The 18907-nt window shown below is 43.9% G+C and overlaps 1 protein-coding gene across 6 annotated transcripts in view; it reads right to left on the reverse strand.

Moving 5' to 3' along the window:
* Positions 1–18907, reverse strand: part of EML4 (EMAP like 4) — a 162849-nt gene that overhangs the window by 91485 nt on the left and 52457 nt on the right. Inside the window, exon 1 of one of the 6 annotated variants that reach the window (XM_037405242.1) lies at positions 3120–3254. The exons of 2 other annotated variants lie outside the window; for them this stretch is intronic. In XM_037405242.1, coding sequence (XP_037261139.1) covers positions 3120–3198 — 79 coding nt within the window. In that variant the 5' untranslated portion in view covers positions 3199–3254. Of the gene's footprint in view, positions 1–3119; positions 3255–18907 lie in introns of those variants that run through there. 3 more of the 6 variants (XM_037405246.1, XM_037405241.1, XM_037405245.1) reach the window with 3 other exon arrangements.

Genomic DNA, 18907 nt, shown 5'->3' on the forward strand with positions numbered 1-18907 from the left:
TTTGTCTATTTTTGCCTACGTCATAGGCACTAGAAAGAAAAATGCCCTTGTGACATCTAAATACTTAAACCAAAGTTCCTTACATAAGATACTAACTCAAAGTAAGTACTTCTCTGCAAGCGCGCAGGCAGGGAAGCGAGGCAGCAGGAACAGCACCATGCACCAGGCATGTCGCTCCCTGCCAGCGAGGCAGAGAACAAAGCTTCTGCTGGCCGAGCTGCCCTCCATGGCACGGTGAGAGCCCCTGGTGCGCAGCACCAAGCCTGAGGAGGGCTTGGTCTCACCCCTGTAGAAACCCTGCAGGGCCACCGCAAGATGACCACCACCTTTACCATCAACACCTCCAGCAACTAGCAAATCCCCACTGTGAAACACCCCCCAAGAAAACTCTCTACTAATCTTAACATTAAAGATAAATGCATACAAATCAATCTAAGATTCTGCAAGCAATAATGCCTACAAATCTGAGGACATTGGTGTTGGGGTTTTTTTCCATTTATAAATTCTGTTTACAATGTCGTGTCGTTGGAAGCAAACATTTAATCAAGAAGCGTGCCAAACTGAAGTTTTGTTTACAGGTAAATATTTTCCTTGGTCAAATTGAAATTTTCTATCCTGATCTGTATCACTTAAGCTAAATTCTACCCCAGGTTTAATTTGATACCTAAGATTTTCCTGAAGGGATGTGTTATGACATAAGCCCTTGTCTTAGCTTTAGTTATAACCAGCTAATTAAATACAAGTAGGAAAAAAAAAGAAGGCATCCCTACTGACATCAAACAAGCTTTTTTAAAAATCTAATTAAGTTGCCCATCAGCACTGATATCCCATATGTTAAAAGGGAGTACTAGTTCCTCCACTACAGAATTAGAATTTATTTTTAGCTTTGGCAAGAACTGAGCAACTGGATGTATGTACAATGATACCTGTGCACAAAACAAATCAAAATTAAAGAGAAGGTAGAGAAGTTCTATAGAAAAGGATATCACTATAGGACACTTACTAAAAAAAAATTAAGTTGTCCCCCAACACCTCACCTGAAATACCATACTGTTAGTACAAAGCCTTAATCTTCTAATAAAGCGAGAACAAGCATGTATGGCCAAAAAGTTTTACAAAAATAAACTCTTTCTACAGCTTAATCTCAGGCTTTTTCCTGCTGATTACCACTGCAAAGTTGCTGAAGGCCCTCAAGGCAAGGAGCTCTCAAGGATGAGGTTAGAAATTTCGTATGAACAAAGCACTTGTTGATTCTCCATCATACGAGCTTCTTATCACTGTGAGTTTACTTGCAAGTAAACACACATTGCTCAGCAAACTTTATATAAAGGTATATTAGGTCTAATAACATAAGCAGGAATCAAGCTTTAAATCAGCAGAACACATTACACTGCTAAGACTATCCATAGTCACATTTTCTTTTAATTATAAATGCTGTCTTTAAGTCTTATTCAGCAAAACCCTCAGTTCTACACCAAGATTTTAGTCAAAATTATTTTCTAAAATGCAGAAAAAAATTAAAGCAGAACATACGCATGAGGAAAGAATGTATTCCGTGCACCTTGTTTTGCTGGATTACTAGACAAATCTCAAAGGTAAGTCCGTCACGTCATGCTATCTTCCAAAATCCAAGATGCCTCAAGCTCAAGTCTGAGAGGCTGCTATTTTTTATAGACGATCAGACACTCTTGCTAAAAGCCACTGAAGACAACAGATACGTCTTAACACAAGCCTGTACTCATCAGTAACAAAGTCGCAACTTGTAGCTATAAAAATTGTTGCTCTTGCGAATTTTGTTCTGAAGATAATCAGCTGAACATTAGCCCTTCTTTTTTAAAGTAAAAATCCTTGCAAGCCTGCAAAAGACTGTATGAAGTGCTTGTAATTTTAAAATATTCAATCTACCCTCCCTGTTTCCCGAGGGTTGCAACATCTTGAATTCTAAACCGAATGCTTTGAATTCTGACGCAGATAAAGCACAGCACATTGCTCACTTTAAGGAAGTACATTGCGGCAAAGTCACTCCTTTCTGCCACTAAACACACATAAAAATCTGCGTGTTAAATACCTCCCCTTGATTTTGTTTTTTTGCTGTTGTTTTTTGTTTGGAGTTTTTTAAACCAGCTTTCCTACTGCCCATGCCGGTTTAGGGCAGAAGGCACACTTCTCTGTGCAGGATGTTGTGCTTTTTACCAAACCCGCACGCCGTGCATCAGCAAACAAAGAATCGCTGTTCTGCGATTTCATTCGCAGGAACAACTTCCCCACCGCACACAGGAGCCATCCGCTTCATCTGGGATGAGATTTGTCGGTGGGGGCTATTGGTTCGTTGGTCTTTTTAAGACTTCACTCACAATACTTTTGGTTGATGCAGCTAGAATGCTGCTATTCATTACCTGACTTGCACTCGGGAGAGGCTAGGTTAATAGCAGCCGTTTAAAGAAAGAAAATGTCTTTAAGTATTTCAATTTTAGTACAAGTAAAGCGGGGAGGGAAGGTCGTAGCTCCGCAGGTCAAGCGCCCGGGCTGAGCCCACCGAGCCGCCCCGTCGGAGTCGCCGATGAACGACCCTCTGCTGCCGCCTGACGGGCCGGGGCTTCCCCGCGCTCCGCCCTGCCTAAACCCGGGGGGTCAAAGCGAAAGCCTGGGCACCAGCAGCGGCTCTCGTCCCCAGGGCTGCCAAGGGGGCTCTCGCACAGCCCCCCCGCCCCGGGCCGGGGACCCCCCCCACGCTGCCGAGGAGGCACGGAGCGCCCACGGGAGCCGCCACGCCGGGGGCCGCCTGCCCTGCCAGCGTTCGCTTAGCATCGTCACCTTCCAGTCGTTTTCTCTGCTGTCCGCATACATCAACATCATATTGAATTTTTTTTTCATTAATTTTCTCAAGGTTAGGATGTTGCGGGGCAGCGAGCCGCCTCAGCCCGAGTACGCACACCTTGCCTGCCGCCGCTGCGGGCGGCAACATTCACTTAAACCACACAGATAGATATTTACCCCAGTATTTACTTTACGGATCTCCCTCTCCCCGCTGCAGGGAAGGGGGCCGCTGAACGCAGGGCGCCGGAGGGCACCTCCGGGGACCCCCCATGCGCGCTGCGCGGCGGCCGCCGGCACCTTACCCGTGCAGAAGCTGACGAGCGCCGAGGGGTCGCAGGCTGCGGCCAGGCAGGGCAGGCTGCCGTCCTTGCTGCCGTCCATGCCCGCCCCCGCCGCCCTCCCGGCCGGCCTCAGGGCGAGCCCCCGCGCCCCGGACGGGCCGGCATGCCGCGGGCTCCCAGCGGCTCCTCCCAGGCCACAGAGCGGGGCGGGAGGCGGCCGGTCCCCGCTGCCTCTGCCTCCCCGCAGCCCCGGGCAGAGCGAGCGGCTCCGGGGGTGGGACGGGGACCGACCGCGGCGGCCGCCACAGGGAGTGGCCAGCCCTCAGACGTCAGCCGCCCCTCCAGCGCCGCCGCGACACGGCCCCGCCGCCGTGGCTGAGGGGGAGCGGAGCTCCCCGGCCCGCTCCCCAGCGGGAAACCGGCGGCTGCTCCCGCACGGCCCGGCTCCCGCACCGCACCGCCAGGCTCGCCCTCCCCGCCCTCCCGCACCGCCCGGCTCCCCCCCGCCCCGTCCCCCAGCTCCCGCACTCCCCGTCGGAAGCCACCAGCCACCAGCCTGCGCCCGCGCTGAGCGCGAAAAGCCACCACAAGCGACGAACGACAAGGACTTGTCTGTACGGGGCAGGCCGGGACAAAGCGCCCCCGGGCCCGTCCGTGTGCCCGACGCCCACCGACCCCTCGGCGGGCCAGGCCCGACGTGAGAAGTTCACACGGGGGGGGGGGGGGGGGGGGGGGGGAAGCAGAAGGGGAGGCTGGCCCCGTAGCATTGCATCTGAATATTTTTCGTATGACATCTTTCGAGCAAGCCATGACATCACTGGCAACACACTCACAACCCATTCTATTAAAACCAAACAAAACACGGCAGCTTAAAAGCAGCAGATTTGCAAAGCGAGGGTTCTGCTCACCACACGGGCACGCGCAGCACACACGTTACCGTCTGCTTCGCACCATCACGACTCTGTCTGCCTTGCAAGACGAAGCACAGCCAGATGAGAACTAATGAATGCAACATGTGTTCATTCTTTTGGTAGCCCTGCCTGAAGCCAATTGGCAGAATGACTACAGCAAGATAAATGTCAAAACAAAACTATTTGTGAATATGTACTGCATAGATTTTGCTTCTTCTATCATACTTCAAATAGTTTATTATCTTCAAGCTTTGCAAGCGTATTAAATGACTCTGGATTGAAGTTTTGATTTCCAGACAACAGTGGGATAGTAAAAAAAACAAACAAAAAAACCCCCAACCAACCCCACACACCCATCCCACACAGAGGGCAAATCCATGCCTCCATTTGAAAAATGAGGGGCAGCCCTTTCTGACACATCACAAAGACTTGATAAGAAGGTTCATAACACCACATGCAGTTAAGACAGCACACAATGGGTTTTGTGTGTTTTCCCCAGAATTACCAGCCTATTGTGATTTCAGGAGTATCTTCCTTTACCGGCAGTCCCTGACATGCTGGAGGAATCGACCTCTGCAGTGATTTTTTTTTTTTTTTTTTTAAAAAAAAAAAAAAAAAAAAAAAAAAAAGGCAGTCAGCTGGAGCCAGCTTTGCAGTATGAGGCCTGCCAGCCAACTACCATGGTTAATAAAAGGAAGGGACTGAGAAACTGAATGGTGCAAGACGATAAAGGGTAAAACGAAAGGGCACACAATTAAGGAAAGGGCCCTAATGAAACCATGCGCCTCAACACGCAGCCATGGCACTAGGATTAACCAAGAACTCATGCTTCCAACTTGTCCCTGCCACTACCTTGCATCACATCATCAGATTAAACAATCTTCATTGCAAGGAGAAACACAGAGTCTTATCTTCGGTGGGTTGGGCACACAGGATTGTTTCACATGCACAGACATACTATTTGGTATCCCTTCAAATTCAACATCCTTCCTAACACAACTATGAAGTCTTGAAAGAAAATGTGGGCAAAAATCTGCCATGAGGCCAAACATACATTGTACATGTTGGTAAAGACCAGCACAGAGCGCAAAGAGGCTTGATTTGCAATTTTAAGTGGCCGTTAGTGCTCCCAACAATGACAGATTACATAGAACTGGCAAGAAGCATCATTTTTTTAAATACCATGTATTTAAAAAAAGATTGGGATCCCCTACTGGACTAAAAAGATATGAAATACTGGTATTTCCAGGTACCTATGGCCCTAATTTTTAGCTCTAAAAACTATGGATTTTCTCAGCGTGGGGCGGGGGGAATGTTGCACTAGGGCAGTATTTTAAACAGAGCTTAATGCCTGCTGAGGCAGAAGGAACTAAAGCAAATGTTAGAGCACCTTCAGAGCGATCCTCTGAATGTCAGCGTTTGAAATAAGATTTCAGATGGTGCACTGTATACAATTCACCCTGAAAACAGAAGAAGCAATCTCAATCTACCCATCACCTGTTCCCTGCTGGACTGAGGACTTGGATCAAAATTTCTTCATCTGCCTTTAGATGTCTCATGAAAGCCTTAGCTCTTCATTAGGATTTTGCACTCCTCTAGCTCTGGCCCATACCTATCCTTCTAAGTAATCTATCTTCAACAGCTGTCTACCCTAACCTTTGCAGGCTTAAATACCATCTCAAGCTCCTCTTCCCTGCTGTTATTTAACATGAATGGTGGGGGGTGAGGAGACACTCTTTTTAGATATTTTAAGGTAGGCACAAACGATGAAAGAATTACTTAAAATATGGCATAGACCAAAATGAAACACATATGACATAGGAAAGTAACCTTTGCCTAGAAAAAAAACTCTCAGGATATTAGAGGTGCAAAGTACCGTGTTACACCATGAAGAAACCACCCTTTTCAATCTGACAGAATAAAGCCAAAGATCAGTAACACGGCTCTGCACATTGCGCAAGTACAGAGCCGTTTGTTTGTCCTCAACATACAGCTATTTAGGAACATTATTACACAGTTCTGGTAAGAATAGCGGATGTCTCAAAGACCGCGGCAGCATGTCAGATTATAAACCTAAATCATTTTAGACACGCTTCAGGCTTTCACGCACCGAAAACCACTCCAACCCACCTGTTCTTCAGAGGTGGGAGCAAACTGTTCCTCCAGCTTTTGAAGAGAGACACAGGAGGGCACGAACTCTTTGGAGTCATCACTTTGACATAAGGAGGAGGAAGAAGCAGGTCCCCTGCCCCATAACCCAACCACTGCCTTCCAGTGACCCAGAGCCAGCTAAGGAAGCTGGGTGTGTGTGTATGTGTGTGTGTGTGTGTGTGGCACCAAAGCCACCACAGCCCCAGCCACACAGACTGCAGAACAGACACCTTTAGTAATTAAAAAGAGGAAGATTATTTACTGAGTTTCCTTGGCAGTTACTAAGAAAACATCTGCAGTTAACATGAAATGTGGAAACCGGTTTTCACAGAACCAGGGTCTCTTCATGTCCTTCAACTTCAGGATCCAAGAGCTGCTGCACGAGGCAATCTCATTGTTATCTTCCCTCCAAAGGATTACTGGGAACTCCCCCTACCCACCTTTCCTTCAGAAAACCTGTAGCTGCAACTGTACCTAAACAATATGAAGTGATAACTACTGAGACCAGTTCAATGACTGTCTTGCTGTTGAACTGCAAGAGGGCAGCACTAGTTAATTTTGTTTCTTCATATGTATACGAAGAAATCAATCGTGTTTCCACTGGCAAACAATCCTTCAATTATTTTGCTTTTTCCTTCCTGAAAAGGAGCTGCAGCAATGTTTCAGTTGGCAATTAACCCCATCACTGTTCAGCAGCTGCATGCATCTCTGTTCCAGTATTACCTTCACCCCATGGAAAAGAGAGAATAACAATGATTTCTTTAATAATTACCCAATTCCTAAAGATTTGAAGCCTTCTATTCCTTTTTCCTTAGAAAGGAGGAAAAAAAATTCCTTTCTGAAACCAGACTGTTTAAAACCACATCTAATCTGCACTCACCTAACTAGTGCAACAGATCAGAACCATCTCATCAGATGAGCCAAAAGTAAATTAAGCAGTTTTAAAATACACGCTTTGGTCAAGAACGTTCATTGCGTCAGGCCTGCTCCCAGCCAGACTTGCCAGGTGTACCGAGGTTAGTGAAGGACAAGGACAGCCCTGCAGGATCCAGTGCTCCCATTAACACCCGTGGGATGCAGCAGACTCTGCTCATTCCTCCTCTTCACTCCAGGTGCTGGCACTGTAATAAAACCTATTAAAGTCCCCTTCTCTGAAGCATTAATACCAAGAGTGACGGAAGGCAGGACCTTTGGCTATGATTAAGGTCACTTATAGTTGGCATATGGCAGCGCTACTGCTAAAATAAGCATCCCTGCCCTTCTCCCGCATCCCTCCCATCCTCATCCTGCTCCTGGCACTGGCACAACAGCTCGCGGGGCTGCACAGGGAAGCACACTGGGAAACTGAACAGCATGCAAACTAACGCGAACCAAGCACCAAAACAAGAAAACTCACCCGGCCAGTCATATGGCATATGGCACAATGAACCCTGTTGCAGCAGCAGGGAGGTGGCAGCACCCTTTGGAAAGAGCAGTGGGAACTGAGCCTGTCAACAGCAGCTCTGCCTGTGGATGACTTAAGGTGATTGGGAAACAGCTGCAGTTGTAAAGCATGTTTCATTGCCAGAAAACTGAGTGAAACAAGAACTGACACAGAAGAGAGTGAAATTCCCGAGGGAGCAGTGCCAGGGCAGGACATGGTGGGCAGCACAGAGTGGTGCCAGAGACCATTCCCTTGTCACCCCCTCCCAGACTCTAAACTGAGCTTCATCCTACAGGCATTTTTCTCAAACAGAGAGCATGCAGAAAACATGAGAAACAGGTGTACCCAGGTCTTAAAAGTTGTCCCGAGGCTGTTCTCCACAACTCAGCCATACCCACGTCCACGCGGTCAACTTAATCCATGTGGATTAAGCTGGTCTGTCTCAATCTAGATGGCTAGGAACACCTTTCAGCTTCCACACTCTGCAAATGTCAGCAGAACCCAAATCTTCCACCTGAGAGGTGGGGTCATCATCTCCATTTGTGACCACCCAGCATAAACATAATTTCTCTGATTTAAATATCATCTAGTACACGCAAATGTGATGTAGCCTCAGATCTTCAACTATTACAACAATTCAGAGTTTGACCTTATTAAAAGATCGTTTGCAGCCACACAGTTCTGTCATACTATCCCAGGAAAGGGATCTGAATCGGGAAAGTATTTTTCTCCCCAAAACCACACTGCCTGACTCGAAAAAGAAAACCCCCACACAATACAAAGCCCTCCAAACGCACACACGTATTTTAAGAATAACCACCTGAATATCTATTTTTGTCAGGTGGGTTTTCTACTGCATCAGCTGCACAACACGACGGAGATGGAAGCAGACCGATGTAGAGGGTAGGACGGGTGGCAACGTTTTAAGGCTGGTATTTCACTGAGCATAACCTCAAACCACAGCTGTAGCATGCCTTCCGCTGCCTGCTTGGAGCACTTGCACAGCAGGCTGCTTGCAGCTGCTTTCCTGCCTACCCATCAAGCGCAATGCAGAACCAGCCAGCAAACAAGATGAAAACACATCAAGTCTAAAACACAGCCACGAAAAGCTTTCTCCCACAAATTTTAATTTGGCTTTATGCTCCAGACTACAGCCCAGAACATGGATTCTATATGGTAGCCTATGAAAACGTGCAACCTTGCCCCTGGGGAAAGGAAGAGTCTAAAGAGCAGCATCCTCCTTGAGAGGCGCAGTCTGTATTTTTGCAGAGATAATCACAGTTTCGTCTCTGGTCAGGAACCTATGCTGATTTAATGACACAAGTTCTACACAAGTGATTTTTAAAACTACAGGTAAATCATACAAGGCTGTTAAATATGAAGCATTTATGCTTCCTGAAAGTATTCAGCAAAAGTTTAATTCTTCATAAAGACAACTAACTGGTAGCCTTAGTCAAACCAAAGCTATGGTTATGGACTAGCTATAGTTAAGTGACCACTGTCCGACCATTTAGCTCATGCCAACAGAAAGGAAAACATTGCTTTTGCCACGCAGAAGTGGGGAAACAGCGGTGGACAGGCCAACTGCAGAAGTGTTTTCTAACACAGCATTTTCAAAATTAAGTATCTACTTCTATAAATGCTTAAATGTTTTTCTTCCATATCAAAACATCTCCAAATGTTAGCTGTTTCCACTAACATTGCTGCAATGCAGTTTATTTTTCACTACTTTTGAAGTGTAAAAAAACCAACAGGATTTGAAAGAGCCCACTACTTATGACAGACACCAGACATTTACTATCCACTTAGAGATGGTGAGGAAGTAGAAAAGCCTTTATGAAAACACTACCGACAAAAAGGGCAATCCTTCACACAAAACTAAATCTTACTGAGGACATCCACCACAAGATTTGCAGATGACACTGAGGGCTTGCACAGCAGGTGACGGGCTCAGCACCACGCTGGGATGGCACAATCCTTGTTGTGCATAGAAAGCTACCCTTTGGGCAGCAGATAGCGATGGGAAATGCATCCCGGGGTGGCTCAGACATAAGCATGCATCTTCATATGGCACGTAAATGAGGAACAAAAGCCACAGATGCTAGTCTGGCTTAATCTAGATGGCTAGGAACACCTTTCAGCTTCCACACTCTGCATATGTCAGCAGAACCCAAATCTTCCACCTGAGGGGTGGGGTCATCATCTCCATTTGTGGCCATGCAGCATAAACACAATATCTCTGATTTAAATATCATCTAGTACATGCAAATGTGAGGTAGTCTCAGATCTTCAACTATTACAATTCAGAGTTTGACCTTATGAGAAGATCACTTGCAGCCACAGTTTTGACATACTATGTATAACAGCTGTACAGTCCATAAATTAATTACCCTTCTGATGGCACAGACTACTACACAAATCGGTTTAAAAGGAATCTGTACAGGCAGCTTTATATCCATGTCATTCCTTTGAATTTAGCTGACAGCAGATTTGGTACTCTCAGTAAAATGGGTCACAATAATAAACATCATGATTTATTTACAAATACAGGATTGAACTGTTGTGAAATCCTCAGGCAGGGCTTATGACAATGCTGCTGGAAGAACATAAGAGATATACACGTATTTTTTTTAAAAAGGCAAATATGGAAACTCCCAGTTTCTTCTCTTGTTTTTCAGTAGTACTCTCAGTATTGTATTTCAGCTGTATTTTAAAACTTGGTGAATATACAATGGGAAGAACAAGCCACACTAATTCCATTAATTGTTTGATAAAAAAAATTGTCAATAGAAGGAACCAGCTTGGTTCATAACACAGGCGTCAAGAGATCTTTCAACTAAGTCAACAAATAAAATCTGCCAGACTAGAAGTGAGGCTTACTTGAAAGTCCGAATAATAAAATTAAGTATTGATTTCCAATTTATTCTTTCTGCAGGATTGTTGCAAACCCTGCTACAATGATGCAAACATTACCTTTGTGTGCAAACCCTGCTACAAAAACCTGCCCTAAGCTGATACCTTTGACAGCCTCTCTGGAGAAAAAGCCAAGAGGACAGTAAGAGACAACAAACAACCCACCACTTCAGTTGTAGCTTTTTCACAGGTCAAGACAAGGGGTCAGCTTTTGACTACAGAACTGTGTGGTGGTGTTGCCAAAAAACCATTCTACAGCTCAGGGAGAATAATTTCTTCCTCTGGATCATCAATCCTGTTATCACAGCTAAAGGCCCGAGCAAAGAACAAAAAGGCTAATTAGAGAGAAGGAGGAGAGGGGGACCTGAGGGTGCCAGGGGTCTGGCTGAGCAGAGGGGCTGCGCGGCAGTGCTGTACGCAAGGACCCACCATGCCATGGGGGAAAAACACCACACATGGAAAATGGGGATGGTCCTTGGTGGCTTTAAGAAACACAGTTTTATTTTTCAGGAATCCAGCTTACCAAAGCTTCAGAGCCCTACTAAAGGTCAGAAGCGGCAGGAATTTGATGGTATCATATATGTAAGAGGCGTTTTCATACACTGCAACACCACCAGCCTGAGGGGCTGGGGATCATTACAGCAGTGTGTGATCAAGCTCTCTACGTCCTTACTTCACCACAAGAAGCTTCTGTACTCCAGACATACCTAGCCATCTTCAGTAAGAGCCGGAAAACAAGAGAAGAACCCAAAACATATTGAAGTCATGACTTCAACAGCCTCAAATGAAGAGTTTACCTATCTGTTCCTTGACAAGGATGAACGTCCATGATCTAAGTGAATAAAATACCAGGGATGGTGGGACTACAAGGAAAAGCAACTTCTTCACTAGCAGAAGAGACAACGGTACTGACTGTACTAAGCTCCTCAGGCATTAGGATAAGGAACAATCTGTATACTTGCATAGGAAGCGAATGGAAAGAATGAAAACTATTTCCCCACCTCCACCTTTTTTCTGAAACACAGACTACGGCCACGTTTGTATTTTCTTATACCAGAAGGTATCCCCAATCCATTAAGTCAGTAGGTTTCATGTAACTAACTGCTTACGTGCAAGTTTGCACGATCAAGACAGATACAACCACAATTGCACCATAGGATTTTTAGATAGCAACTTGACAAACACCTTTACACATTGCTTTTTTTAACCCAGATTTTGCAGATGCTTTTTGTGCGTCTTTCTTTATAACACAAAGTTCTAACCTACAGACAACCTGAACATAAAACTTATTAGAATTACATATTCCCTATGAAATGGGCTGTAAACACTTTTTCTCATATCAACTTGTATGATGCTTAAAGCACTCCACAAAGCCAAAAGGATTACAGAATTGTAAATGCACATGGCTACACAGCTTTTAAATTATGGCCGTAATAAAGCATCGCTGTATTTACAGCCTACGTTCTTCTCTCCGTATTTTTAAAGTTAGTGACACTTGATCTCAAGACAGTCTTAAAACATAAAAGATGTCCTAATCTTAGCAAAGTGCTCTAAATTAGAGAAAAAAATATATATTTTTGTATATATCATGTATACATAGGTTACATCTGACCATTGAAATACTCAGTCCAGTATACAAACTCCCCAAAAACCACATTCCTCCTTTTTCTATCCCCAAGCCAAAATAATTTATTGTGTGTGTACAAAACTTCTGTCAAAACAAAGTCTCAGAAGACAAAACATAACAGTGATTTATTTATCAGTAACTTTGTAATCGACACAGGAGCTTACAGGACATTGAGCAGCTGACAATATTACAATTTCAGTGTAAGTTTTATTTAGAAGAAATTTTTTGCCTGCTACCTCTATAAACAGGAAGACTCAGCTATTTCCTTCAACCAAGTGCTGGAGACTTACTAACATAACACAGCCCACAGCAAACTGTACTTGAAAGCAACAAACCTGTAATGCTGGACATTTTATTATATTTCTCCATTGGCTATATTTACAGCATTAATATGCTTTTTTTTTTCTCTATTTTCAACATTAATGATGGCTTCTACAGGAAAGCACACACTACCAAATCATACTGCAGGACACCAGAATGAAAGGAACAGTATTAAGCAGCAATGAGAAGACAAGCTAAAATACCAAAGAAAAGAAAATTCCAGTCCCTTTTCTGAAGTTTTCACTAGATGTTGTGTGTTTCTTTAGGTATAATTTGAGGATGCATTCAGTTTGCAAGGTAACAGATTTGAAGCAACCTTAAGAGTCACCATCCCAGTAAAAATACAGTTTTTCACTCATCTGTCAAATTGCTCAATATTCTGCCACTCTATATGGAAATAAAGTGTAAAATTACACTACAGCAATGAGGACTTAATGAATTGTTCCAAGTCACTTGTGCAGCTTTCCTATACTTGAATAGCTAGGTTATTTACATTTTAACAGAAAACATACTTGTGTGTATCTCAAAATTCTCAAAAGAACTGCTTTGCATTTTCCACCCCCGTGTCATTACACACCACCTTGTTGAAAAGTGCCTATCAATCTGCAAGGTGGCTCACAAGGAGACAGCTTCCCCCAGCTCCTTTAAAACAAAGTCAAGAGAGAGCAGTTGTAGACTACAAACTAATATACTTCGTAACTTTCAAGATTTTCTTAATAAAAGGATTGATACCTCAGTATTTTTCTTTGGTAGTCTCTTGACAGAAGTCAAATCACTCATTCTGTTTCACCAAAGGAGGATGATTTGATTTAATGAGTAATTTATCTGATGGGTAATAAGGCAACTGATTTTGTCTACTTCATCGCTGGTACCTTCCATTAAGGCAAGTTACAGGTTTGAAAGCATATCTGCAATCAGAGGAAATCAGTTTGTTCTTGCAGTATCCTCAAAACTCATGGAGGATATGTGCATTGGAGGGAGGTGGGGAGAAGTGGAGAGAAGATTAAATTAAACAACAATCTGGAGGAAGCATTGTGCTGTTTTCTCTCTTCACTGATGAAATTTACGGCATTAAAATCAACTTGAATGAAGACTGCTTATTTGCATTGTCTCCTTCCTTTTCTCACATAAAAATCAATTGCTATCCTTAGGCAGGTTATGCATTGCAAGGAACAAACCAGCAAAACAATAAACTGAATCTGCAATCCAATTCTGATCGTCCACTCCGAGAGCCATACTAAATGGTCCAGAGGCAGACTGCATCTGAGACCACTGAGCACGGGCATCACATGTCAAAGTAAACATGATGAGCGTTTGGCATACAGAAAACATGCACTTTAAAGAAAACAAAAACACACCCACCTGCATGAATCTGTAGTGGCAATTATTTTTACACATTAATTAGCTGTTTATTTCAGTGAAGTCCTCCACTCGACAAGAACACATTACTGATTTTCAAACCCAGAGCCACAGCTCAGGCTGTCTGTACCACACACACATGCATTAAGGTGCTCCGCACCACATACAGGTGGAGAGAGCACGGTGGCTTTTCAGTACAGGTCCACTCTTCTACAGACCGAATGGAGCCTGGCATCAGCTGCAGGAACGAGTCCAACCATCCCTGAAAACACGCCACAAAACACTTGCAGATAACTGCTTTCAAGGTACCTCTCCTTCAGTAAAAGGATTAGAGTGGAAACAACCCCTACCTGGCATGCACCTCTTGAGTCAGTTCGGTTTAGATCATTAGCAAATTAGCAGTTTAAACTAGATTCACTGTTGGAAGATTTGATTTGGTAAGAAATTTCTAAATCCTGCTGCACAATTTTGCAGAGAGTTTGCCTGGCAGCTGTGGCACGGGACAGATGGGGGACACAGCTCTGAACACAGAGCATCCTTCAGTGAGGTGCTGAACAGGCTAAAAATCAGTGAGAAGCTCCAGTTACCTACAAAGGGAATCCAGACTCACCTCAAGACTGCTATATCCTATACCCTGATAGAATTTAACATAACATGGCAATTCCAACAAATCATTAACACAAGGCATCCCTGTAGACAAAAGTCTTTTAAAAAAAGGTATTTAATAAAACCATACCTAAACAGCATTTAGACAACTTGGGTTATATTAGTAAATATTATATGATACTGTCATTCCTTCTTTTATAGCATCATGTTCCCTATGACTATCAGAGCTACTTTTGTAAAAAAGAATGGCTATTAATATTACTCCATCTGTTGAATTTTAGATTTAAATTTTAATTGTAAATTATACAAGTACTGTTATTTCTCATACTTCTTTTTCTAGAAAAGAAAAATGTTTAATGAATTCATAAAGATGACAAAATAAAAATATGGGGACTTAATAGAATTCCACAGAAAAAAAAACCTGCTTTAGAATAACCCATGAAGTATGACCAGCACAGGTTTTATTGACTTTCTTCTTCACCACATATATTCCACTAATGTGTACTAAGATACTAGGTAAGTGGCCTATGTACTAAAATTATTTTGTGTTATACAGTAATACATTAAGGAAAGTTTTGCTTCCTAGTAGACTGTAAACCTGAAAATTGGCCCACATCAATTAATTCATTCTTAAAATCTGAAACACTAGCTACTACTAGAGACATTTTCCTTAGAAAGAAAGTGTTACTGATATGTCATTTACATTTTAGCTCTATCTGAAATAGAAAAGGTACAATGGTACAACTGAAGTCTGAAATATAAATATCTTTATAGCTAATAATAGAAAGTCATCTTTTCCCCCTATAGGTTGTTGCCCCTATACTGTTGTAGACGCCACCCCTCATGTTAGGGAATAATATGAAATAACTCCTAGAGCAAGGCATTCCATTTTTCAGTGGGTTTTGGGTTTTTTTTCCCAAATGTTCCATTGCTTTGAGTTTCTTTATGATCTAGCCTAAGCAGCGATAGTGTACCACCTACACAAAGCATTAACTTACTCCAAGCCTTCTGCTGGCTTGACAGAATGCGACAGAGGTACAGGAGAATCAGTGTTTCAAGCTCACCCAAACTGAGCACAGCTGACGTAACACACCAATGCATCGGCTTCTCTGGATTTGCTTTTGAAATGATCCAATGTTTCCAGAGGAAGGGGAGGAGAGGAATATCAGCCTCCTGGGAGGGGGGCAGTTTCTTCCACAATTGCAAAAATATTTTTCAACATACAGGGTAGCCGGAGCAGAGTGAAGCCCCCCCCAACACGTGAGGTTTTCTGCTGGGCAGAGCCACTAGATAACAGGATCTGTTCAGCGAGAAGGCAGCTTGAACAGAACAGCTAGAAACAGTGTCAGTTTAAATTAGATGCTTGTTTAAACCGTATGGTATATGACAGGTATCTGCCATATCCAAGGTTTTTTTATAAGTTATGAAGCAGATCTTAAATACAAGACCAACCTCAGAATGCTGAATTACTGTGGAGTGGGGGAAAGGAGGGAGAGAAGGGAGGATTATTTTGGTCATCCTCTGTTTGTTAATCCAGGATATTTTTTCCCTTAAAACTGTATCCCTGTGAAGCCTGATTTTCGTGCTTTTTCCTTTTGCAGCTTTGAGGGCTGCTAACTTCCCAGCTTTATTTAACAAACACAGAAATCCTCTTCCTTGTACTGAACAGCTCTCAAGAGCAGCTTTAAAGAAAACCAAAACTTTTGAAACATTCACAACGAAGTCATATCCATCAGCAACAGAGGCTGATGATGTAAAAAACCCCACGTCAGGAGCTCTACATGGCCCCCTCTACTAGCAGGATTGCTGGAGTTCACTCCCTGAATACACAGCCCTTGGTAACACTCACTTCACTTCGGCTCACGAGAACATACGCAACAGAAATGAACAAAGCCTCTTATTTTTATGGGTCATATCGGGCGTTCCAACATGTGCTGATTGTATCTTCTACAAACAAAGTCAGGATTTAATTGCACTGGAGCATTAAGCAGAAAGCCTCTAAAACTCTTTTCTATTTAGCCTATTGAAACTGCAAGTGGCTGTATCAGAAAGGACCGGAGTGTGTGCCATTCTGCAAAGTAACATATATGGGCAGGTACACTTGCAAAGTAATTTCAAAACACAGAACTGATAAGGAAGAATTATGAGTCTTTCTAACCTTCCCACAGATTAACACCACTTCAGGTGCCTAAAAAAAATAACCACATACCCTGCTCCAGGCATTGCTGACATTGCTGGATTACTCCCAGGACAGTTAGGAGGGGCTGCATATTAACAGCAAGTCCATATATCTGAATTATCAGTGCAAAATTCCTAAAGTTTCAGTTGAAACTAGACAAGACCTTATTTTTTTATTCTATTCGTTCTTCTAGATACATGCCAAAATCTTGTGCCTGTTACAATTTTGTAATTCCTTTGTAGATCATGAAAACAAAGCAGTAAAGCATATTGACAAAAACAAACTCATGAATTTTCTGCCTTAAGGAAACAGACAAATTTCGAATCCACTGGGAAATACAGCAAAGTGGTAACTTGTTAGCCATGCCCAACAATTCAGAGGTACACAGCAACACTGCAGATGCACAGAGTAAAAAACAAAACACAAGCCACAGAAACATGGATCACCCCGCAAGCCCTCCTGTACTCTCCTAGTGACAGGACGGATCTCCCTACTCCAGCCAGCATTTTGTCTCCCGAACCTGGCACTGAACAGGGCCGTTCCCCAGGTGAACCCTTGGCTGCAATGCTTTTCTAGCTGATACAAGCCGCTTCCAGCTCTGTGACAGTGTGACACATGCCAGCCCCAGTGTCGCCAGAGCCATGATGGTCTCCTGGGAGCACCATGGAAGGACACACCACAAGCTCCCAGCAGCACTCACACAAAGGGTATGTTTACAAATTCCTCCAGAAATTGCATTTAAATAATGCCACTATAACAGTTTGCTCCTCTCCGTCAACATGCGCAAAGGTGGTGACTGCACAGCTTTGGGAACAGAGGTGGTGTGAAATGGGCACGTAGACACCATGCACCAAGAGAGAAACAATATACAGGGGACATTGGCAACGAGGGGAGAACAGAGGGCCAGCAAAATACCTTTATTTCCTTTAAATATTTCCTTTTATCCTGTTTTTGCTTTTCTTGCCTATTTAAAGCACGGACCGCTGATGACGGGGACTGTTTTGAGGCTCCTGTTGTGCTAAAAGAGGTGCTTCAATGTGTTATGAAAGGATATATTTTACTACTCAACCTAATGCGTTCTCTCGGTATTTCTGCTTAGAAACACACCACCTTAGCCCGCCAATTCTCACAACACACACAATTCCAGCTCCCTCTGAGCATCAAAAGGTCTGACAGGGATTTGAAATTTACACTTCATTCTACTACCCAACAGGGCCTTCATAATAATGAAACCTACACCTGGATTAGCAAACATCAGCAAGATTTCAAACGCATATTTCTTGGTTTTCTCCCTTCTTCCTAGCCCAAAAGCAGAGCGCTGAAAGACCTGGAACTAACCCTTTGTTTGTCAAGGGGCAAATAAAAGATCTCAACACTTGGCAAGATTTGCACTTCCCCAAATAAAAGACTTCCTTTCTTGACAAAGCAGGTCTTGGTTATAATAGTCCCTAGATCTCAACATGAATTCATCTTAAAAATAATCTGTTTATGGGGTTAAGCAGGTTCCCTGGTGATAGGAGCAAACAAGATCCCACCTGCACAGACACAGACAAATTGAAGTGGCCTTCAAGATTTAGCAGGCTTCCTTACGAAATCATGGCCCCGATGCACCTTATCCCCCCGCTGCAGGCACCGGCACATGCCCCCTCACTGGAAGGAGCACGGAGGAACCCCGATCGCTGCCAGGGCAGTACGTGCGCGCTCCTCGGGGAGGGCTCCACTGCAGCAGATGAGGGGAGCTTGCACCATGGCAAGCCCCCCACGTGGCAACCACCCACACTGAGCAACGAGCTCTGCTGGCTCAGTAGCACCTTGAACCACCCACAGCTCTGAAGCAACTTAACCCCAAATGTAGTTTAAAACAGCTGGCAAGTCCGATTTATTTGCATATACGTGTCTGTGTGCACGCACGCATGCCTGACTGCGAAGGCAGGTACGTAGCTGGCCCCTCAGAGCAGCTCGCTTAGGGTGCGTAAAGGACAAGCTTAGCACTGAGGCAGCGTGCCGGCTGTAAAATGCAACTGAGTTTTAACAGGTGCTGTAACTGTTCAGGGATCATCAAGGAGAGGAAGGAAGTACTGTATTAAGTGAGGAGACAAAACTGTATTTATAAATGAGTAATTTCTGGGCTCAAAAGTTTTGAGACCCCTTCTCTGCTGTGAGTCACTGGTCAAAGGGAGATGACACTAACATCTCTGTAAATCCTAGACAGAGTAACAGAGACCTTGTCTCAGCCTGCCCCTTCTGAACCACTCAGCCTCCTTCCCTGAATCTGATGGCACCGAATTAAAAACACATTCACTTGTTAAGAGAGCAGCA

The sequence above is a fragment of the Falco rusticolus genome, chromosome 12, assembly GCF_015220075.1.
Source record: "Falco rusticolus isolate bFalRus1 chromosome 12, bFalRus1.pri, whole genome shotgun sequence".
NCBI lineage: Eukaryota > Metazoa > Chordata > Aves > Falconiformes > Falconidae > Falco > Falco rusticolus.